At 40.5% G+C, this 24,301-nt stretch overlaps 1 protein-coding gene across 1 annotated transcript in view; it reads left to right on the top strand.

Annotated features, from left to right (window-relative positions):
• LOC128414714 (uncharacterized) overlaps window positions 1-24,011 on the top strand; it is a 31,987-nt gene extending 7,976 nt beyond the window's left edge. The window contains exons 2-16 of the mRNA XM_053390401.1: window positions 45-76; window positions 7,803-7,850; window positions 8,726-8,776; window positions 9,487-9,516; window positions 12,407-12,457; window positions 13,603-13,646; window positions 13,762-13,811; window positions 15,309-15,529; window positions 15,629-15,879; window positions 16,708-16,839; window positions 17,035-17,173; window positions 19,465-19,518; window positions 19,808-19,888; window positions 23,031-23,303; window positions 23,922-24,011. Coding sequence (XP_053246376.1) covers window positions 45-76; window positions 7,803-7,850; window positions 8,726-8,776; window positions 9,487-9,516; window positions 12,407-12,457; window positions 13,603-13,646; window positions 13,762-13,811; window positions 15,309-15,529; window positions 15,629-15,879; window positions 16,708-16,839; window positions 17,035-17,173; window positions 19,465-19,518; window positions 19,808-19,888; window positions 23,031-23,303; window positions 23,922-23,950 — 1,486 coding nt within the window. The 3' untranslated portion in view covers window positions 23,951-24,011. The remainder of the gene's footprint in view (window positions 1-44; window positions 77-7,802; window positions 7,851-8,725; window positions 8,777-9,486; window positions 9,517-12,406; window positions 12,458-13,602; window positions 13,647-13,761; window positions 13,812-15,308; window positions 15,530-15,628; window positions 15,880-16,707; window positions 16,840-17,034; window positions 17,174-19,464; window positions 19,519-19,807; window positions 19,889-23,030; window positions 23,304-23,921) is intronic.
• The last annotated feature ends 290 nt before the right edge of the window (window positions 24,012-24,301 follow it).

Raw genomic sequence — 24,301 nt, 5'->3', positions numbered from 1 at the left:
CAGTAACAAAAAATAATAATGTTTACATGTTCTTTATTTTCCAGTGAATCTGAAGTTTCAGCTTTGGATGATAAAGGTAACTAATTTTTGAAAGCCTATCATTTCCCCCCCAGTAGATTTGTTTTAAAGAATCATTAATTCTGTTGAAATAGATGTGGATCATGTAATAGCACGGTTGTATTAAATGCTGCACCAATGTCAGGTCTCTGAAACGTTTTATTTTGTTTTTCTAATGTTTTATCACTGTTGTTCTTCCTGCAGAGCTCTGTTATGTATTCTTATAAATGTATTTGAAATTAAGCTGTAATTTTTGAAACATCCTATTCTATAGTAATCCTGTTAATTCCTGAAGTAATACTTCTGAAGTTAATGGTCCCATGATTGCAAACAGTGGATTTGTGGTCAACATTTTACACTGATGCTTCACTGGAACTTTAAAAAGTCACCACTGCCTTTTAAACAAGAAACATTTATGTTTGTTGTGGGTTGATTTTCATGGAGAAAGTGCTCTGCTCAGTGGCAGAACATCTGCTTTGCATGCAGAAGGTCACAGGTTCAATGCCCAGCACGCCTGTGAATATTCCCTGTCTGAAACCATGGCTTACAGTGCAATTCTATACATGACTATTTTGAATCCCATTTCCCTGGAATTGACTCCTAGGTAAATAGATATAGGATTGCAGCCCAATCTTATGCATGCTTTCTCAGAAGTAAGTGTCAATTTAGATAAGTTTAATTCCAGTTCATGGCAATTTTTGCAGCTTCCATTTTTAATATTTTCCATCCCGCACTATTTCCAAAGTAATATGTGAATGTTTAAAGAGAATTATGCACAAAATACTGAAACTCCGCTTTTAAAAAAGCAATTACTTACTTTTAAGATGTAGTCTTGGGGCTGCCTTAAAAATGTTTTTCTTCCGGTCAGCGCCAGCGACTAATGGCGGATTCCTTCTGAGCTCCGGAGGGAATCGGCTCCACGGGACTGGGTCTTGCCGCTGCGGCGAAGCGGGGACCCTAAAAAATCACAGGCGGTGAAGCCTGTGAACTTGGAGACTCGGCGGGCTCCATTTGCGCCCCCCCAAGCTGCGAAGGAGCCTTTTTAAAGGCTTCGGAACGGGACGGGGTGAGTGGCGCGGGGCTGAGAGTCGACTACCCTTTCTGCGGAGTGAAGCCGCACGGCCATGGTCGGAGAGCGCTGATTTCTTTCTGGACAATTGGACTCTAAAGCAACTACCGTGAGTAGGTTTAAGCAAATTAATTGAAGAAAATTCTGAATAATTTTGGCACTGAAACGGGAAAGGTACAAACAGGAAGTCTGCCTTTCCGGCTTTGTAAATAGATCAAAGCAAAGAGACTGTAAAGCTGTAACTTTGAAAGACGTTACCTAAAGGCTTAAAATTCAGCATCAAAAAAGCTGTTCCCCTCCTGTTTGCAGGAGCGGAGGGGGAGAAGTTTGAGCATTATTTACCTGCAAGAAAAGGGGGAAGTAAAGATATATCCGCTGCCTCTAAAACCTGGGAATGGACTGCCTGTGACAGGGAAAGCTGATCAGTGGGAAGACTGTCAGCACGTCAAGGGTAAAGAATCCTGAAATAACTCTGCGAAAGATACAGTGTTTTTAGAACTGCTTTTGACTATAAAGTAACTTTTAAAGACATTGAAACTGTGGCTTTTAAGGGATACGGGGGACTTATAAGGACCATATTTGTTTTAAAAGTTGCAAAGTGAAGTGGGAAGTGTGTCCCCCTAGAGGAGACTATGTTACAATAACAATTAAGCCACTAAGCAACCAAGCCCTGGAAAATTCCTCTTCAAAACAAATCTATCAGGCGTGAGACTGACCTTGGGTTTTACATGAGAGTGTTATGGCAAATGATAAAGGGAAGATAGAGCTGGCACAGGAAAAAACTACCAGGTCCGGCAGACAATACAAGACTGATACTACACACCAGAGAAGGGCTTCAACATCTGGAGCAGCAGGCACAGTAGGAGCTACTGCTTTGCAAGCAAAACCAAAAGTTATGTCATCTGAAGATGTATTGGCTCAGGCACTCAGCAAAATTAATGAATCCTTGGAAAATTTAACTAAACAGGTAGCAGAGACAAACAAACAAGTAGCAGAAACAAATAAACAAGTAGTTGAGGCCTCAGCAAAAATTGACTTGAACACTACAAGTATTAATGAACTGGGAAAGAATGTGAATTCTAATACACAGTCCATTGAAAAACTACTAGAGGAATCGGCCTCGACTCGAAAGATAGCGGAGGAAGCTAAGGAAATTGCAACTGCCACTCAGGAGAAGATACCACCGGTATATAAGAAACTAGAGGACCACGATCTGACACTGTCTATGATTGAATTACAAGGAAAGGAGAGAAATTTAAGAATCAGAGCAGTACCTGAAAGTGAGAAAGACAACCTGGCAGACTTCCTCACAAAAGAATTTACAGATTTTTGGCAACAGGACCTGGGGAAGGAAGAATTCAAGATAGTGAGTGCATTTAGACTTGGTAAAAGACAAAGAAAGAACAAAGCAAGAGACTGTTTGATCACCTTAAGAACAAAAGAAGAAAGAGACAAAATTTTGAATCTGCACTACCAAAGAACTTTGGAAATTGAAGAGTCTTTTGTGGAGATCTTTAAGGATATACCTAAATATATTTTGGATGTAAGGACTTATTACAGAGATCTTGTCGTTCTGTTGAAAAGAAATAGAATACTCTTCAGGTGGGAATTTCCCCAAGGTCTATCTTTTAAATACAAAGGAAGGAAAATAAGAATAAGGACAGTGAATGATAAAGACAAGTTTTTGAAAGATCATGAAGAGGATTTACAGAAGGAAGTGGATTCCGGTGAGGAGCCAATCGCATCAGGAAAAGGAATTTTAGATATAGCAAACTTATCATTTGGACTCCTTGGCCCAGGGAAAGACACACCACCGACAGAAGAAGAACAACAACTCGGTGCAGTTGGAGCGAAAACTAAGTAACCCACCATGGCTCTGCAACTTCTAAGTTGGAATTGTAATGGACTTAACTCCCCTCGAAAGAGAAAATGTGTTTTCCATATACTAAGAAAAGAACAATTGGACTTGATTTGTTTACAGGAAACACATGTAATGAGGCTACACAGGAAAATAATTATCAATAAGAGACTGGGACAAGAGTTTATCTCGTCTCATAAAGTCAAAAAGAGAGGAGTGGTGATATATGCAAAGGAGAAATTTCTACCGAAATTAATTTTTAAAGATGAACAAGGAAGATATTTGGCAATTGAAATTCAATTTCAAGGAGAGAAATTTTTGATTGTAGGGGTGTATGCACCGAATGAGGGGAAATCTGAATTCTTTAAGAAGTTGCATGAGATCTTTCTGGACTATATGGACTATAATATAATTTTGATGGGGGATATGAATGGAGTAGTATCTACAAACATGGACAAGGCACAAAAACAGGTAGTCACCAAAGATGGTAGACTACCAAAAACTTTCTTTGAACTGACTGACAATATGGATTTGATTGACATCTGGAGAACTAAGAACCCCCTGGGGAGGGAGGGAACTTTCTTCTCTGAAGCTAAGATGACATGGACCAGAATTGACCAAATTTGGATTACTAGAGGAATGGCACCAAAGATAAAGAAAGTGGAAATCTGCCCTAAAACTTGCTCAGACCATAACGCTGTAAAGATGGAGATGAAGCAAACAACAAGCGGCTCCTTTAGATGGAGGATGAATGACACCCTATTTAGAGATGAAGAAGTATATAAAAAGGCCCAAAAAACTTTGAGAGACTATTTTGAAATAAATATGACTACCAATGTTGAAAAAAGAGTAATCTGGGATGCAAGTAAAGCTGTGATGAGAGGGTTTTTGATACAACAGAACGCAATAAAGAAGAGAAGCCGAAATGAGAAAAAAGATAAAATTTTGGAGAAAATAAAAGAAGGGGAGAAAAAACTGAGAGTAAAGCCAAAGTCGCAGGAGATCTTGAGAGAAATAAAATTATATCAAGTACAATATATGGAATTGATGAATCAGGAAATAGAATGGAAAATTAAACAAATGAGACAGAAGACATTTGAATCAGCGAATAAATGTGGGAAACTATTGGCTTGGCAATTGAAAAAAAGACAAAAACTAAATACTATTACAAATTTGGAAGTAGAAGGAAAAGACATACATAATCCAACTGAGATTGCTTCCAGAAGTACTTCAAACAATTATATGCACAAGGGCCACAGAATGAAATGGACATTGACCGATTTTTGAAAACAAATGGATTACAAAAAATCTCACAAGAAAGTAAACTAATGTTGAATTGTAAAATATCTGACCAGGAGATAAAAGGGGCCATTCAAAATATGCAATTAGGCAAGTCTCCAGGACCGGATGTGCTGACTTCCAGATATTACAGATCTTTGAAAGAGTGGTTATTACAACCTTTGAAGGAAGTCTGCAATGAAATTTTGGAAGGGAAAAGGGCACCAGAATCGTGGGAAGAGGCTTATATTACACTTATACCGAAAACGGAGACTGAAAAGACTCAACTTAAGAACTACCGTCCCATATCCTTACTAAATGTGGATTACAAAATTTTTGCTGATATTTTGGCTAAGAGACTGAAAAAAGTATTGATTGAAGAGATTCATAAGGACCAAGCAGGCTTTCTACCGGGAAGACATCTATCTGATAACCTGAGGAATATAATTGACATTTTGGAAAAGCTAGAAGTGAATATAAATACTAAAGCAGTTCTGATATTTGTGGATGCGGAGAAAGCTTTTGACAATATTTCTTGGAGTTTTATGAAAAAGAACTTACAGGGTATGGGGGTAGGTCAAGGTTTTGAGAATGGTATAGGTGCAATATATTCTGAACAAAAGGCAAAATTAATTGTAAATAACGTGGTTACGGAACAATTTAAGATAGAAAAAGGGACACGACAGGGGTGCCCAATTTCCCCATTGCTTTTTATATCGGTCCTGGAGGTCCTGCTGAACATGATTAGAAGGGACCGGTTGGTTAAAGGTATACAGGTCGGAGCTAAACAGTATAAACTGAGAGCATTTGCAGATGACCTAGTTTTGACGTTACAGGAGCCAGAATCTAGTACTAAAAGAGTTTTAGAACTAATTCAAGAATTTGGTCAGGTGGCAGGATTCAAATTGAACAAGTTAAAAACTAAGGTTTTAGAGAAAAATTTAACATTGACTGAAAGAGAGAAGTTTCAGAATGAAACAGGTTTGACTGTGGTTAAGAAAGTGAAATACCTGGGGATTAATATGACAGCTAAAAATGGGAATTTGTTTAAAGATAACTATGAAAAATGTTGGATGGAAGTGAAAAAAGATTTAGAAATTTGGTCAAATTTGAAGCTTTCCTTGTTGGGTCGAATTGCAGTCATAAAGATGAATGTATTGCCTAGAATGTTGTTTTTGTTTCAAACACTGCAAATTGTGGACAAGATGGACTGTTTCAAGAAGTGGCAGAAAGATATTTCTAGATTTGTTTGGCAGGGCAAGAAGCCCAGAATAAAATTTAAGATATTAACTGATCCAAAGGAAAGGGGTGGATTTGCCCTGCCAGACTTTAAACATTATTATGAATCAGCAGCGTTCTGCTGGTTGAAAGACTGGCTGCTTCTTGAGAACACAGACATTTTGGATTTAGAAGGTTTTAACAACGTTTTTGGGTGGCATGCATATCTGTGGTATGACAAGGTTAAAGTACATAAAGCATTCAAAAACCATATTGTCAGGAAAGCATTGTTTAATGTTTGGATTAGATATAAGGACTTATTGGAGAATAAAACCCCAAGGTGGTTGTCACCAATGGAAGCAAAAGCTCAGAAAAAGCTCAATATGGAGGCCAAATGGCCGAAATATTGGGAAATTTTGGAACAAGAAGGAGATAGACTGAAACTGCAGAGTTTTGAGAAATTAAAAGATAAAGTGCGAGATTGGCTTCATTATTATCAGATAATGGAGGCTTACAATTTAGATAAGAAAGTCGGCTTCCAGGTGGAAAAATCTAAATTGGAAACAGAACTGTTAGAATCCAAAACTAAGATTTTGTCAAAGATGTATAACTTGCTGTTGAAATGGAATACTCAGGATGAGACGGTCAAATCTGCTATGATTAAATGGGCACAAGATGTTGGACATAATATTATGTTTGCTGACTGGGAACAGTTGTGGACCACCGGTATGAAATTTACGGCATGTAATGCCTTAAGAGAAAATATTATGAAAATGATATACAGGTGGTACATGACCCCAGTCAAGCTAGCAAAAATCTACCATTTGCCCGATAATAAATGTTGGAAATGCAAAGAAAATGAAGGTACATTCTTTCACCTTTGGTGGACGTGCCCTAAGATTAAGGCTTTCTGGGAAATGATCTATAATGAATTGAAAAAGGTATTTAAATATACCTTCCTGAAGAAACCAGAGGCCTTTCTCCTGGGCATGGTCGGCCAATTGGTGCCAAAGAAGGATAGAACTTTCTTTATGTATGCTACGACAGCAGCAAGGACACTTATTGCAAAATATTGGAAGACGCAAGATTTACCCACACTGGAAGAATGGCAGATGAAGATGATTGACTGCATGGGATTGGCAGAAATGACTGGCAGAATCCGTGACCAGGGAGAAGAGTCGGCGGAAGAAGATTGGAATAAATTTAAGGACTATTTACAGAAAAATTGTAAAATTAATGAATGTTGAATGATGTCGGATAGAATTTAAGGAGTTTCTAGCTGTAATGCTTCGAGTGATATGGGGAAAAAAAAGGGGGTATAGAAATAGGTTAAAAATTACGGATAAGGATTTGCTGAACTAACAATTTGAATTGGAATACAAGAAGGGGAGGCATGAGGAGGTCAGGGAAATATGTTATTGAAAAATAAGTATTTTTTAAACTTTTTTGCTTTTTCTTTTTTGATTCTTTTTTTATTGTATTAAATTTGAAAACTTTAATAAATATCTTTTTTAAAAAATGTTTTTCTTCTTTGTTAGAACAGTTAATATATGCATACGTGCATGAAGCTGCTATAAATTACAGTTGCTGCAGCAGAAGTCTGAAAAGTATGGCAGCTAAAATACACCTGGGTTGTGACTGGAGCTAACAACATATGTTGTCCCAAGAGCTGCCTCGTTGTTCTTCTATTGTTTTCTGATTATGTGCACTGCTCTGGAAAAAAATTAAATGACAGGGTGGCATGTACACTTTTGAAACAGACAAGCAAGCAAACAAACAAATTAAAAATATTGATTGCCCTTTTACTTTATGTAGACAAAGATTACAAGGATTTAGCAAGGATTAAGACCCAAGTTTAACATGTACTAAACTAAAAGATGAGCTAATCACATATCAAGTTGCTACTGTGCATTGCAGAATAATAGCCAAGTTGACTTCCTCCTGAAAACACTAAGGATATGCCTTGAGGCTAATTACGCAGGCCCAGGTTCTTGCCCGTCAACTTTCTTTTGAATGTTGCCTTGAGCAGCAGAATTATTCCCAGGGCAGGGTTGGGAATAGCCAACTTTTTGCTAAAAAAGCGAAGAGGAACGATGCCTTGATCAGCTAATTCTTATGAATGGAAGGTACTTGCTTAGAGGTCTGCGACTGCAATTATTTTGGGGATAGGGGCAAAACGTTGAGCTGGAATCATTCCCAGAGTTACACAACTAGCCCATGAGTCTGTGGAATAAACTTCATTTATTCCCCCGTGTTTGGGAAAAGGTGGGGAAAGATACTGTGTGCTGAATTCCCAACTGATATTTTATCTCCTCAAAACAGATAGTAGCAGTTCTAAAGATGAAGATTCTGCTCAGGAAAACAATTTGGGTAAATATGCTCATAATGATATATCAAATACATGTGCGTTTTAATGGAAGTTGGAAAATGCTACCAATAATCTAAAAAGCTGAACAAACAAAGAATAAATTCAATATTACCAAACAACAACAACAACAACCCAACAGTCTAGATTTAAGTACATAAAGAGTTAACTGACACTGATACTGGGCTTCCTGCACTCCGAGGAGCCTGGCTTAAAGACAGGTCAGAGGGGAAGTGGTCCTCTCACCAGGCTAGATGACATAACAGCTGCCGCTAGTATCCTTGCTTGCAGCAGCAAAAATGTTGGATAGGCCAATGATAGTCTCTTCCCCAGCCTCCTGGAAGTACCAGTGGCTGGTGCAGGTCTTATTCTACAACCTCTTTCAGAAGAGCTGGTAGAATACTTTTTGCAGAGCGGCACTACAGTGTATTGGGGTTGTGTTACAGTATAACAGGGGTGCCCAAACTTTTTTCTAAGAGGGCCAGATGTGATGAAGTGAATGTGCATGGGGGCCGACCAAAGTTTTTGACCTTTTTTTAGGGTTGAAGTTGTTGAACTTTTTGATGGTTTTACCCCAAAGTTGTTGAGCAATTTTTAGGATTGAACTTGTTGACCTTTTTTTAGGATTTGAGTCCAATAAATAAACTGCCCCAGGGGGGCTGGATTAGGCCCCCAAAACAGACTTTGGACAGACATGCCTGCAGATCAAACTATTATTATTATTATTATTATTATTATTATTAGTATTAGTATTAGTATTAGTATTATTAGTATTACCACCTTGTGTTGCGGTCTTAACTGCACCATTTAAAAAGTAAAGCTTAATGTTAAATCATTGTTTCAAAATTGCCAAGGCTAAATAGATTTTCATTTTGTCAAGGTAACGACAGTTCCCAAAGCGACTCGGAAAGCAGCTCTGAAAGCAAATCTGGTCAGTAATTGAATCATTCTATATTTTAACCTATTCTATATATTAACAGTGAATTTATTTTCTAGTGTGAATCTTTATATAGCTGAAACAGCCCCATTCACATATGAGAGGAATGTATTAAAGGTCAGAGGGAACCCCCAGGGAAGAACACTCCCCCCCATAATTGTCCAATAGCATGCCTGCCACACCATCCCCTACTTGGTGGGGGGAGAGAAATGGAATGGATGATGCCAGACAACAGCAGCTACCTGGCTGGCTGGAATCTTGGTGGGAGCACCCCATACTGCAACACTTTGTTGTAGATCGCATTTGTTTATATTCCCTTAATGTCTCTTTAAAATGCATCTTAAATTATTGAAATGACAGCCACCAGATATGAATTTAAGCCACCTGCTTGCCTTTCACTGGGCGTTCCTTTGCTGCATTTTGTGCGTGCGTGGCTATCAGTAAAGAGTAAAAGGGGGAAGAAGGCAACATTGTATTTGTTAAATATTGGTGTTTAGCTGGTAGTCACAGCAACAGCAGGCCATAAATATGCTTAGAAGTTGGCAACAAATGTGGCAAAACAGGATGACCAGGAAAACAATGGGAGGAAATGGCTCCCCACAGTAACTGGCAAATGTATTTTGTTGTTAATATCCCTGCACTTATTTATATTTTAAACAAATGGACACTGCAGTTTATGTTTAATGAGGCCTTTTCATTTACAGATACAGATGAGGCAGATCTAAATGAACCAAGTGAGTGCTTTTTAAATTTTTATCCTTACTTTGAGAAAGATCTATAAGAGGATTCTTGCAAGGTAGTAAAAGCCATGTGCATAGATGGGAGTGAGTGACTTTTGAGTGTTTATGTTAAGCGGGACATGAAGTAGTTTAAGGACGATTCTTATTGAAAATTTAGCTGAGACCATTGTATATGGCCATTATTGAATGTACAAAAAATTTGAAGAATACCCTTTCATAAAGCACTATGGCCCTACAGTTAAATACATGGCAAGATTAAGGAAAAATGAGGACCTCAGTGCTACTAGCCATGATGTCTAAACAGAACCTCTATATTCAGGTCTGGATAATTATCAGGTATGGGGGATCATGCTCAGATAGGCGCTTATTTCTTAAATATATAAATACAAACAAAGCTTTCATACAAATATGTGTTGCAAATATTTATGTATGCAGGCATTACAAATAATAATGTTTTACCTGAGGTAAGAATGAGGGGTGCTAGTTTTTTGCATGTATTTACACATTCTTTTCAGTGATGCCACAACACACCGAAATTTAGTCCAATAAAGACCTTAGAAGGACAGCTGCTAATTCCATCAAAAATCCATAAATCTTTTCTGTTCTCATTTGTTTTTTTGTCTGAGTTTGAAATTGATTATTTGATTTCTCACTTGCTCTGCACCAAAAGGTCCTACAGCAGTTTACAGCAATTTTTTAAAAATAAATAAAAACAGTTTAGAACAAATTACAGTTACAAGCATAGGGTGGGTCCTGAACTAGCTATTGTTGCTGTGAATTGTAATGTACCTTGCTGGGTATGAGTAGCACTGAGTATGAGTAGTGCTTACTACACTGTTAAACTGATCGTGGGGAGCAGGTGGCGCTGTGGTCTCAACCACTGAGCCTCTTGGGCTTGCTGATTGGAAGGTCGGCGGTTCGAATCCCTGTGACGGGGTGAGCTCCCGTTGCTCGGTCCCTGCTCCTGCCAACCTAGCAGTTCGAAAGCAGGCCAGTGCAAGTAGATAAATAGGTACTGCTTTAGCAGGAAGGTAAATGGCGTTTCCATGCATCCTGGTTTCCATCACTGTGTTCCGTTGTGCTAGAAGTGGTTTAGTCATGCTGACCACATGACCCAAAAAGCTGTCTATGGACAAATGCTGGCTCCCTTGGCCTGAAAGCAAGATGAGCGCCACAAGCCCACAGTCGCCTTTGACTAGACTTAACTGTCCAGGGGTCCCAGAGAGCCAGTGTGGTGTAGCGGTTGAGAGCGGTAGTCTGGTAATCTGGGGAACCGGGTTCGCATCTCCGCTCCTCCACATGCAGCTGCTGGGTGACCTTGGGCTAGTCACACTTCTCTGAAGTCTCTCAGCCCCACTCACCTCACAGAGTGTTTGTTGTGGGGGAGGAAGGGAAAGGAGAATGTTAGCCGCTTTGAGACTCCTTAAAGTGAGTGAAAGGCGGGATATCAAATCCAAACTCCTCCTCTTCTTCTTCTTCTTCCTTTACCTTTTTTACCTTTTTTAATTAAACTGATCAGTAAAGAATTATAGAATGGCAGTCATGATATACTTCTAAGGCTGTGTGGGATACCAGTAGAGGAAGGTATACAAACAATTCTGCACACTTTTTTTGTAGTACAGGACTCAGGATTTCCCATAACATGATATGTGACCTCTAAGAAATCACCAAAATGGAGGGTTATAGACACAGGCTCTGTTACTTCTTCTTCTTTTTCTTCTTCATCATCCTCATTTTATTTCATTTCTATATTGCTTTTTATTTTTAAGGGAGGGGACTCAAAGCAGTTTACAACCTACATTAAAACATCAAATAAAAAAACCCAGAATAAAGCATTACTGAAGAAAGTCAAATATAAAGTATACATTTAAAGACAATTAACATTCATTCAAACATAATTAACAGGAAACTAAAATATCATAAACATTTTTTAAAAAAACACTACAGAGGATGTCAATTGCAGAATGCACATTTAGCAGAGCAAAGTTAACCAAAAAAAAAATCTTAAACATTTTAAAAGAAAGCATTACTAAATGAAGTCAAATATAAAAGGCACATTTGAAACAGCATAACTAGCAAAAGAATAAAATATTCTCGTAAGTATAGAACATATTTACTGCTGTAGCTGCAAATCCTGCCAATAGTGGTTCATGGCAGGGGCTGTGGATGCTCATGTTCAGTGAGCTGAGTCTCCACAAAAAGACAACCAAGACCAGGCTTCCTCAACCTCGGCCCTCCAGAGGTTTTGAGACTACAATTCCCATCATCCCTGACCACTGGTCCTGCTAGCTAGGGATCATGGGAGTTGTAGGCCAAAAACACCTGGACTGCTGAGGTTGAGGAAGCCTGATCAAGAAAGTCTCTGGCTTCTTCAGCAGCCTCAGCTTTTGTAGCTGGAGTCAATCTGGGCCCCGCCCTCCCAGGCCAGGTCGAAAAAGGCCTACAAGGCAGGAGCAGGTCTTCCAGGACTTACAGCCAGCTTGGATGAACAGAAGCACTTTAGCCTGGTGAGGTGTAATTAACGATGCCAGGTTCCACTGTTAGGGGAAAATATAATATATACTAATAGTAATGCTGCAAGAAGAAGCACTATACAGTATTATCAAATATGAATAGTGAAGCTGGGAGAATTGTGGCTTCATCCCTGTGGCACAAGCAGATCTGAACAGATTTTTGCCCAGAATGTTGAAAGATGTATGATGAATAAAAAGTGTAATATGATAAAATGCAAATCTTAAAACCAAAGGAGCCTTCAAATAGCCACAGTGTCATTCAAAATGTCATCTTTAGATATCTGCGGAGAAGTCTTGCTTCAGTTTATGATTCATTCCAAAAAATTATGTACAGAAACAAATAAAAGATGCAGGATTTTTTTTGTTTATAGATGAGGAACTGAAAATGAAAGAAGAACCGCCATTGCATTGTGTTGAATCAGGTATAATACTTTTCTTTAAAAAATAACATGTATCTGACAGGAGGAAGGCTTCTGGTCCCCTCCCCCCCGAATGTGATTTTAAGCATTTTTTTCAATTCATCGTAGACAGAGTTCCAATTTTTTTTAACTTTGTTTCACCCCCACCACATATGTAACATCGTTCCTTCCTCATTGTTATGCCTCCAGCATTTGTTTAATTTCAATTTATAAATTTTTGCCAGTTTACTTGGGGTCATATACCACCTATATAAAATTTGTAAACAATTATCTTTAATTGTGTAACATGCCGTGAACTTGATATCCTTTTGCCAGAACCTTTTGCAGTGTTCCATCTGTATTGGGTAACCAAAATCCATTGCTCATTTTACCATTGCCTCCTTTATCTCCTCATCTTTTAACTCCCAATCCAATAATACTTTGTAAGTCTTTGATAACAATTTCCTATTATTTTCTAGTAATTCTTTTTCTATTTCTGAGATTTCTTTTTGTAATCCGATTTTAATGTCTGATTTAAACACCTCATTCAATTGATGGGACTGAAACCAATCTGTGCATAACTGTCTAATTCCCTCGAACTTTTTAAATTTTAAGTTGACCCCTTTCTTCCTCCTGGGAATTATGAATATCAACATCCCCAAGCGGAAAAAAAGAAAGTATTTTTATACGGCACAACAGCGGCAAGAATGCTAATAGCAAAGAGGAAGAGTGCCAACTCACAAATTTTGTGAATATTTAGAGTTACCAAGAATGACGGAGGTAATTAGAGGCCAAACTACCCACCCAAAAAGCCAAAAAGGATTGGCTATGTGTAAGAGATTACATAAAAAAACATTGTTCTCAAGCTATATCCTGGCTATGTTTTGACTAAATCTTGTAAAGAGTATAATGGAAAGAGAAAGAATTGGGAGAATTAAATGAAATAAAGAGTAAATAACACACTAAGAAAAAGATTTGTAAAAGGAAAACTGCAGTGAAATCACGGGTGGAAAAAGATTTGTAAGGGAAGATGTATAATGTATTAATTTAAGAATTTATGCTGTAGAGAAATCAAGAATATATGTATATGTACAATTTATACTCAATAAAAATTGTAACAGGGAAAAAACATGTATCAGTTTAAGAAACTTCTCTCTCTTTCCGTTTAGAGGTTAATACCCATCGACACTGTGAACGCTGCAAGATCCCACAAGTAGGTGTTTTTTTTTAATCCAGATACGGACTAATGTTAAAAGTCGTTTCATAACTCCAGTACTAATGTCCTACTAATTTGCTTTTCCCATTTTTATTTTTATTTTAATATAAAGAACCAGCATGAACAAGTAGCTCCCAGAAAGCTTTCTAGAGGACGATTCTGGTAAGTTTTGGTCAATATAATTGAAAATTACATCCTAAAAAATGTCTTTGTATTATTATTTGTTTGCATGATTACACAGACATATATTTGGCAAATCCGAATGTACACTAGTCTACTATTGTGCAGTAAAGGAAGCAGAAGAGCCGAATGGGACCTACAGGGTGGAAATAAATGTTGCATTCTTCCAGTCGTTCTGTCTCTGCAAGCACAACAGCTTTCCAAACTTAGCAATCCTCCTTTCTCTCCGTCCCTGTGTGCTCTTCTGGGGGTACCCCTGACCTCCTCCGCAGAGCAAATTTTGGAGGGCACATGAGAAGAGGAAGGGGAGGAAGCCCTGTTGTGCAAGGCCAAGTCCTTGCCTGGAGCTTCTGTTGAGAGGGCTTTTTAGGTGCAGCAGTAAAGCGTATGCCCGTGCTGCCCGGAGTGGTACCCCGCCACACACAGTTCAGGGTAAGAGAGGGCAGGGAAGCTGCTGCCCACTTTCCCCCTGCTCTCTGCTACTGGATAAGGCCTGAATTGGCAGTGGAGGTGGATCTGCTGGGGCCGGGCACACCTTGCTACAGCAGAGGTGGGATGTTCTCCTCCCTTGGTCAGGCCTGATCTGGGGGGGGGGGGGCAGAGCTGCAGCAAGCACAAACACCGCTGCTAAGGGGAGATGCTGCCGGGGAGATGGGGGCATTTGGCTTGCCCCCAGCTGGCTCCAGCCATCGGCCGGCAGCCGGGCAAACTCCGGTTCCTGGAACAGCATCAATCAGTGACTTGAGTCTCCGAAACGTTCAGAACCTGAGCACGCTCTTATCAGCAGAGTGAATAAATTATCACAACGGAAGTGGTGGACAGAGACATGTGTAAGTATTATTTACAGGCGTTTATTCAGCATCAGGAACAAAGGAAAAACATGTCTTCTTCCCTTCGTGTCCAAGCAAACAGCGGCATAGCAAAAGCAATATACAAATGGAAGTTCCCATTGCATGCAGTAGGTCCCAGGTTCAATCGCAGACATTTCCAGGTAGGGCTGGGAGGGACCCCTCCCTGTCTGAGACCCTGGAGAGCTGCTGCCAGTCAGTGTAGACAATACTGACCTAGATGGACCATTGGCCTGACGGAGGCAGCTTCATAGGTTCCTGTAAGCAAAAAAAAAAAAAGTGCTTTACAATTTACTTTATAAAGAAATAAATATTGGTTGACACTAAGGTCATATTCATCCTTTTTTTAAAAGAAAAAGTTCACGTCTCAAGCCAGCGTTTTGTTTGGATCAGGAAAGTCTGCAAAGGAGTCAGCATCCTGTTTGTAGGGAGAACAGCTTTGATAAAATTGGCATTATATAAATGTATTTTTCACATGTATTTGGAAGGACAAGAAAATGCAGAGGAAGCACATGCATATATCATTCCCATTTGTCAGAGTCGTCTGCGACTGGACTTAACGGTCAGGGGTCCCTTTACCTTTATACTGTATCACGTACTGAAAACTACACTTTATGTATCACATACGCAGGTTGAAGTTGGACGACGAAGGAATTTATCAGTGTACAATCACAGGGTTGATCTTCGAAGTAACCAAAGCCGCAGTCATTGAGTATTCCCTTTTGTCTTGGACCAAGTACGCTGCTTACCTTAAAGATCCCTGGATTGTCGTGGGCCCCATATTTGACGTCAAGTGCAAATCACCTTCTGTTCTTACTTCCATTCAGTTTCCACACGCCCTCTGCCTGAATGGTAAGACTTGCTCAGTGAATTTAAACATATTTGTCTATCTGCTGGGGCACTTACTCTGCTTTTAGGAAGCGTTAAAAAGCGTTCGATGTTTCTCTGCAGACCATTCCTCTGACATGACCTTCAACGTGTTCCATTTCAAAAGCAACGGCCCAGAATTTGAGCGTTCTGCTGATCACTCAACCACACATGTCAAATGGCGTGTGAGCTCCTTGTCCCCTGTTGGCCCAGTTATTGAGAAATACGATCCAGTGTGTTACCACGGGGTTGTTATTTTATACAAAGTTGTCAACGACCACCCTTCCTTGAAATTCCATGTGTATGTAGCCGGCAACAACAGCTCGTTTATAAAGGTAAGATCAACTTTTGGGCGATGTCTAAATTAGTTTCTTTGCTGCCAACATGGCATTTCCCTGTACAGTGGACGCTCGGGTTGCAAATGTGATCCACGCAGGATGCACGTTCGCAACCCGCAGAGTTCGGAACCCGCAGCTGTGCGTCTGCTCATGCGCAGGTTGCAATTTGGCGCTTCTGCGCATGTGTGACCGCCAAAACCCAGAAGTAACCCATTCTGGTACGTCCGGGTTTTGGTGGCCCATAACCTGAAAAAACGCAACCTTAAGCATCTGTAACCTGAGGTATGACTGTATTCCAGTGCCCACTGGAGCTGTCAACTCATGAAATAAAAAGTTCTAGCAAGTAAGAAGGACCTGGTGGCCGTTCAGAAGGTGAAGGCTTGTAGGATAAGGTGGAATTTGTAGACCCCTGAGGGCAGAACCCATAGGAACACTGAGTTCAATTGGACACTGGATGAGGAAAGAAGGCTGTCTTTCAACCCCTCCTGTCTGGCAGCTAGAGCCCCAGATCTCAAAAACCTGCTTTCCCCCCAGTGAGTTGGAAACTCTAGTGTGTGCAGCTAGGAGAATCATTAGGGTTCCAGTTGCTACAACAGGATATTCAAATGACTACTGCAGAAACTGCTTGGTGAATCATCCTAGTAATTGCTGTAAGAATCACATGATTGTTGCATTTAATTTCTTAGAAAGCGAGGGAGGGAACCGCAATTTCTCAGTAAGGAAAGAAGTTTAATATATAGACAAAATCTCCAACAAGTCTAGGTAGGTCTTTGATTTCTTGACTTAGGCAATCATGATTTTAAAAAAGATCTGTTTTAATTTTAGGATGTGTCAAAAACCATACAGCGCTCTTCCAATAGATTCATTAAAATCGAGAAACCCCCTTGTCATAAATTACTCCAAGTTGGGAAGAAATACAAATTAACTAGTGTCCCAGAAGCTGACATAAACCCTGAGGTATGTTCTTTATTCTTCTATAATCGGATTGTCAAGATGCATGTCCTTGTCTAAAAGATGATGATAATTGTCATTTGTGCAGTGTTCCTGACATGTTGTGACATCGTATACATGCATTATATAAAAGCTTAGCTAGGAAAACAAACTTTTTGCTTTGACAAATGGGTTTTCAATATTCTGATATTCACTTTCTAGGAAATGGAGTTTGTTGATGACTCTACACTAGCACAGAAACATTTCTTTGAGGTATATTTAGAACATCCAACAGAACTTGTGTTATCTTTGATGGATGTGGAGTCAGAAGAAACTGTGTGGAAAGCAAAGCTACGAGAATGTGAGTTTTCCTTAGACACAATTCAGTACACAGTATGTGCACTTAACAGTGTTTGATTTATTTGGGACTTCACTGATGTTTAAATCTGTTTCAATTTTTGTACAGTATATTGCATGTTGTTTTTCTTATTTGCATTTTTCAGATGTGGTAGAAAGCGGGGTATAATTTTTAAAAGCGAACAAATAACCTGATTTACAGTTCAGTCTCATGTACCACTCCCAAGTAAATGTGCATAGAGCCTCAATAATGAATTGCAGCCAACATTTTTGGCCACAATCCAAATGAGACTATGCATATTCCGGTCACGGTCCCACTCACAAACATAGAGGGTTTTTTTTCTTCTTCTGATAAGAAAGCTGCCCTCCAAAACATTGCAGAACTAGAGAAATTGGGTTCTGTGAAACAGCAGATTCAAGAAAAAGAATATTGGGCAAAAATATGGCATGTGATGAAAGTACGCTGCCATTAATGCAGTCTACTTTCTCCCCCAATCACTAAACTTGGGAAGAGTTTAGAGACTAGTCTGAGGTATGAGTTTAAGGGAGCAACTCTGCAAAAAAGAAAAGTGGAAGCATATATTGCTATTTCTGTTTTCTATCAACAACAAATAAAAATATCAGTGGGAGGATATTATTTTGAATAGGCAAATGCTTTAGATATACAAATTTTTAAAGCATTGTTTAATTTGTTTCCTCCCTCATTGTGTACATTTCCCATCTTTCTAAATTATATAACCAATACAGTGGTACCTTAGTAATCAAACAGCTTGGCTCCCAAACAAATAGGCTCCCGAATGCCACAAACCCAGAAGTAAATGTTTCAGTTTTCAAACGTTTCTCAGAAGCCAAACGTCCAACGCGGCTTCTGCTTGAGTGCAGGAAGTTCCTGCAGCCAATCGGAAGCTGCACCTTGGTTGTCAAACGGTTTCAGGAGTCGAACTGACTCCCAGAATGGATTAAGTTCAAGAACCAAGGTACCAGTGTATACAAATTTAAATGAATCTGTGCAATTATTGGCCATATTGACACTCATGCTCCAGCATTCTGTTTACTCCTTCAGTAGCTGAAAGATGCAGCGTGAGTGGAGCCAAAAGCACTTTACTCTCATTTTACTGTCATTTGGTTCTCATGCAATGGCAGTTATTACCATGTCATTTAATTCCCCAAACAGAATCCAGTTTCAGTCAAAAGCAAGCTTCCAGATTCCTATTTTTCTGTAATCACTACTATCCAAAGCAGGCACCCCCAACCTTCGGCCCTCCAGATGTTTTGGACCATAGTTCCCATCATCCCTGACCACTGGTCCTTCTGGCTAGGGTTCATGGGAGTTGTAGGCCAAAACATCTGGAGGGCCGCAGGTTGGGGATGCCTGATCCAAAGCTATCAAAACAGTTCACCATGAATAGTATGGACTCGCACATGAGCCAGTATGGTGTAGTGGTTATGAGAGGTGGACTCATAATCTGGGGAACCGGGTTCGCGTCTCCACTCCTCCACATGCAGCTGCTGGGTGACCTTGGGCCAGTCACACTTCTCTGAAGTCTCTCAGCCCCACTCACCTCACAGAGTGTTTGTTGTGGGGGAGGAAGGGAAAGGAGAATGTTAGCCACTTTGAGACTCCTTAAAGGGGAGTGATAAAGCGGGATATCAAATCCAAACTACCCTTCTTCTTCTTCTTCTTCTTCTTCTTCTTCTTCTTCTTCTTCTTCTTCTATGGATGATGCATTTTCAAATTACTGAATTTACACATATGATGATGCTTCTCTCCAAATCCAAATCTCCAGGTGATAGGTCCCACCAGCTTCATATGTTAATTAGCTTGCTGTTCAGGATGGACAGCTCCTATGGTTCTCAACAGAAACCCTCCCATAATTACTTGCATTCTATGCTAAGCATAACAAGCTACACAAGGCAGTCTCTAGGTGTAGGGGCACTGACCACCTGATTTTTTTCTGATGCCATGTGACCAAATGGTTTTGAATGTCCTCCAAAAGCCCTACATGACCTTCTGTTTGGGTTTGCAGAGAGTGTTACTTTTAAGGTTGGACATTCTTTTTTCTTTTTTTAACTTGTCATTTACTTATAATACAGTCAGTGAGATGCAGCTTCTTTTGTGGCTAAAAGCCATGGAGCAAAGATAATTGTAAAAAGTCCTTTGATTTATTTTATTTGTGCTTTACTGAGAAGCAGGGGGAACAGATTAATACTTCTTCTTTGTGAGAATTGTTTGCGCTGCCAATTACGCAATACAGCGGGCCTTAATTTTCTTTTGAAAATATTTCTATTTAACAGGTGACTGGATCCTACATAACCAGAATAACAATAAGCAGAAAAGATCCACTAACAGTAAGTTATTATAAAGCAGTACGCATGAAACAATCAGCTGGGAACTTCTCCTGTACAATGTGCAGCTCCCAATTGACTTATGACTTGTGCAGAAGTTTCCAGTGGGGCTGTTAAATATATTTGCTTAGTTCTTCAGGATTCCACTACATGATTAGTGGACAACTAGTGCACAAGTTGCTGATTTCCCTTTCCTCCATCTGTAGCTTAGATTCAAGCCCACATATTCTTATTCAGAAAGCACAACAACTTACGTATTTTGAAACTATGTCCTTTGCCATGTATTCCTTAGGCACGAGACGACGGAAATCCAGCACCAGTCTTTCAGAAGATGAGCTTTGTAACAAACGGCTAAAAGCCATCAACGCTTCAGGTAAAGGATTTTGTGAAATTAAAGAAGATTAGCATCAAGCCATGTTCTAAGCCTTTCATACTGCAAGGTATTAATGTTACATTTTACTTAACCTGGGTGCAACTACAATTCCAGCTGGAAAACCCATGCATTTTTATTTGCACCAGGATTCTGAACACCTAATTTGAATGCAGCTATCTATATGAAAGCATAAATTTAACCTGTATATTACCGTGTCTTTAGGAATCCACTAGAGGGAGTTCTTCGATCATTTCAATACATTTTAACAAACCATATTTTTTAAAAATTTACGTTGATCAGTATACCAAGGTTTGAACTAGATAAAGAACTAGTTGGCACAGGAACAAAATCAACCCTTTAACTCCAGTAGAAAATTGCTCATGATGCCAAAGGTAGTAAGAAACTGTTGCCATCATAATAGGGTTCTCCATAGATAGGATGCACCTATTTTTGTGGATTTGTGGTATCAAAAAGCCTTGAAAAAGAGCCTATAGGAAAACAGAATGCTAGAAAAGTGGGTGATGAGAGAGATGGCTTATTTTGAACACAATGCGACCACACTTGGAATACTGTTAAAAGGTAAAGGTACCCCTGGCCATTAGGTCCAGTCGTGGCTGACTCTGGGGTTGCGGCGCTCATCTCGCTTTATTAGCTGAGGGAGCCGGTGTACAGCTTCCGGGTCATGTGGCCAGCATGACTAAGTCACTTCTGGCGAACCAGAGCAGCACACGGAAACGCCGTTTACCTTCCCGCCGGAGCGGTACCTATTTATCTACTTGCACTTTGACGTTCTTTGGAACTGCTAGGTTGGCAGGAGCAGGGACTGATCAACGAGAGCTTACTCCGTCGCGGGGATTCGAAGTGCTGACCTTCTGATTGGCAAGTCCTAGGCTCTGTGGTTTAACCCACACCTCCACCCACGTCCCTGGAATACTGTTACCTCACCTCAAAAAGGATCAATATCAATAGAACAGGAGAAGGTCCAGAAAAGGCCAACAAAAATTATGGAGGTTACAACATTTGGGGCTTTTTAGTTTAGAGAAAAGGCAAGTGAGCTAAAGTGTACAAAATTACACACAGTGTAGAGAAAGTGGGCACAGAAAGGTTTTTCTTCCTGTCTTGTAATACTAAAACTTGGTGACATCCAAGGATGCTGAATGTTGGAAGAGTCAGGCCAGACAAAAGATTTCTTCACACAAGTACTTCTTTACACGGTTCAACTAAGGAATGTGCTCCCACAAGCAGCAGTGATGGCCACCAATGTCACTTAAAAGAGGATTAGACAAATTTATGGAGGATAAGGCTATAAATGACTACCAGCCATGATGGCTATGTTGTACCGCAGGTGGCTCTGTGCTCTAAACTACTGAGCCTCTTGGGCTTGCCGATCAGAAGTTCAGAGGTTCAAATCCCTGCAACGGGGTGAGCTCCCATTGCTCTGTCCCAGCTCCTGCCAGCCTAGCAGTTTGAAAGCACACCAGTGCAAGTAGATAAATAGGTACCACTGTGGCGGGAAGGTAAAAGGTGTTTCTGTGCTCTCTGGTTTCTGTCACGGTGTTCCGTTGCACCAGAAGTGGTTTAGTCATGCTGGCCACATGACCCGGAAAGCTATCTTTGGACAAACGCCAGCTCCCTCGGCCTCAAAGTGAGATGAGCGTCGCACCCCATAGTTGCCTTTGACTAGACTTAACCATCCAGGGGTACTTTACCTTTTACCTTTACCGGTTGTACCTCTATGTTTCTGGAAATTCAGGACAGTGCTGTTGCAGTCAGGTTCTGCTTGTAAGCTTCTCATTGACTTGTCCACTATGAGAACAGAAGGCTGACCTAGATGGGATCTCGCCTTATCCAGCAGGCTTTTCTCACGTTATTGTGTAACATGGGTCTAAATAATCAGAGAAATTGAAAAGGGGGAAATAAGGCAAACTCATTATCCTAAACACATTGTGACACTGAAAATTACCAAAAAGTTATACAAGTCTAAATGATGATGATGTTGTAAGCTACTTTGAACAGTGGAAAGGTGGCATACAAATCAAATTATGTATGTATTATGTTGCAGGCCTGGAATGTTCATTCTCTTTGTGTTTCCTGATCTGATAATTTGTGTGTGTGTGTAAGTTTCTTCCAAAGAAAAGGCAGTTGTCAGGGGCTCAGGAGCAGAAGCACAGGGGAGAGAGCAAATAGAGAGCGAAGGAGAGGAATCCGAGGGGAGCGTAGGGGAGTATGACAGTGACCCGAGAGATTCCATGAGCTTCTCCAGCGAATCAGAAGATTCCCAGAAGGGGGCGCCTATGGTAAGGGCAAGGGGGGTCCCAGGGGGGACGCACCAGAAGCAAGGGGCCAGCGGGGACTCCCAAGGGAGCAGCGGAGGATCAGGACCAGCTCCCCCACCAGAGCGCAGTGGGGGGGAAGAGTCACATGAGTCAGGACCAGCATCTCCTCCAGGGGGCAGAGAAGATGAGTCAGGGCTGACCACGCCCCCATCGGAAAGTGGGGAAAGGGAGGGGAGGTCAGGTCCAGCTAGCCTCCCCGAAGGAGGGAGCAGTGACACAAGTGTAACGGTCAGAAGGAAAGTGGGAGGCTGCGCGCGCGCGCCAAGTTCAAATGTGCAGGAGCGCGGGACAGCAGAAAACCCGGATTGGGAGCCAGGTCCTAAAGCCCGAAGGAGGGAGGGGGAAGAGTCAGGGGACTCAGCGTCAGAAGAGTCTAGGAAGGGTGAGACCCCGACGAGCAAGCGGACCCAGAGGAGGAAGGAACAGAGGAAGAGGTGGAGTAAGGCTAGAGTCTTAAACTGGTGTCAGGGGGGAGGAGATTCAGACGGAGCTTCGGCGGTCTAAGGTTACAGACGTAGTGTTGCACGCTGCGCGTGTGGAAGTGAAACTGAACTTCAATAAAGACTTTTATACTAAAGAACGAAGCAGCGTTGGTCTTCTGTGAGCTGGGACCTGGGGCAGCGCTGACAGCAGTGATGAGCTGCCCCTGCCTAAGATGGTAAGGAAGCACCCCAAGTTATATTTGAATGCTCTCCTTTCTTCTTCAAGAATAGAAATAGATGGTAATTTTAAAATATCCATTCCTCCCCCCTCAGGCCAACTAAAAGCAATAACGACATAACATAGTTGTATTCTTCTGCTTTTAGATGGAACGAAAGCTTCAGCAGTACTAACTGATCAGCAGCTGATGATTCTTGCAAAGAAGATGGGTAAAAACTGGAAAGTAATTGGCATTGAATGCCTGAGCTTGTCCATCGAAGACATCCAGCAGATTGAGGCAAAGGAAGAAGATGTTAATATGTATAAATGCATGATGTTGCGGAAATGGAGGGATTCGGAACAGAATAATGGAACTGCCCGCAGTTTATATGACTGTCTTAATGGCCAGGCATCCCATGATGTGCTAGAAATTCTGACAGGTAAATATCAACACTCTTTATACTTTGCGTATGATGTTTCAGATATTTAGGGTGAAGCAGAATATTTTTAGGATAGAAGAAGTGGTTTCTAAGGCTGGATCTAGACACATCAAAAAAACATTTCAGAAAAACATGTTGTAAACCTCAAAGTGGGAAATCACATTTGCAAAAGATGGGACTCCACAGCGCCATCTGGTGTCACAATGTAATAACACATATAAAACACTTTTTCTTTACTAATGTAGCTGAGTCCGTAGTGCCTTCACTTTATGGAAAACGCATCACATATATTTTAATGGCCTGGGGCAAGCTGTGGGAGCAGTAGATTCTGCAAATTTCCAGCATGTTAAGAGAACAGATGTTTACAGCAGTCACTTGGGGAGTGTCTCCTCCATAACCACTATCCTTTCAACTTCCAGATCAGTTTTGCAATTGATTTTAAAGTGTTTGTGAATGTATTCATTTATGATATGGCGAAGGATGGACACACATGGATACAGATGCCTTTGCCACATGTGGACCTGAACTTTGTTACTACTGTAAGAGGCAATAACTGTCTGTTACGCCACACTTAAATTCTAAGCAATTCCTTAATTCTCATTTATTTTTGTTTTACAGGTTTTTTAAGAGCAGATGCAAAGTCATGAGGAAACAGCTTGAAAAAGAAGAAACATCAGGAATGTTCTTCCATGTACATTTTCCAAAAAACGTTTTCTGCAAACTGTTTTAATCTCTGGAGGGTTTCCATGAAGTGACAAAGATAGGCCAGTTGTGGAAACTTTGGAACAGAAGAATGAAAGAAGAAAAGCATGTGGAACTGTGAACTCATGTAAATGTTTATCTACTTGATGCTTTTTTACACATGACTTCCCAGCCTGCCCTGCTGTCGGAGATTCAGCCTTCATGCGTGTTTTACCCGTTCAAGGAGAATTAATGCCTTCCAAAACCCTCTCAGGTCTCCTTGGGTTGCACTGCCTGGATTAACTGGGATCTTCGCT

The sequence above is a fragment of the Podarcis raffonei genome, chromosome 5, assembly GCF_027172205.1.
Source record: "Podarcis raffonei isolate rPodRaf1 chromosome 5, rPodRaf1.pri, whole genome shotgun sequence".
Lineage (NCBI taxonomy): Eukaryota > Metazoa > Chordata > Lepidosauria > Squamata > Lacertidae > Podarcis > Podarcis raffonei.
Note: the sequence above shows the minus strand (reverse complement) of the source record. Positions and strands in the feature narration are given on the sequence as shown.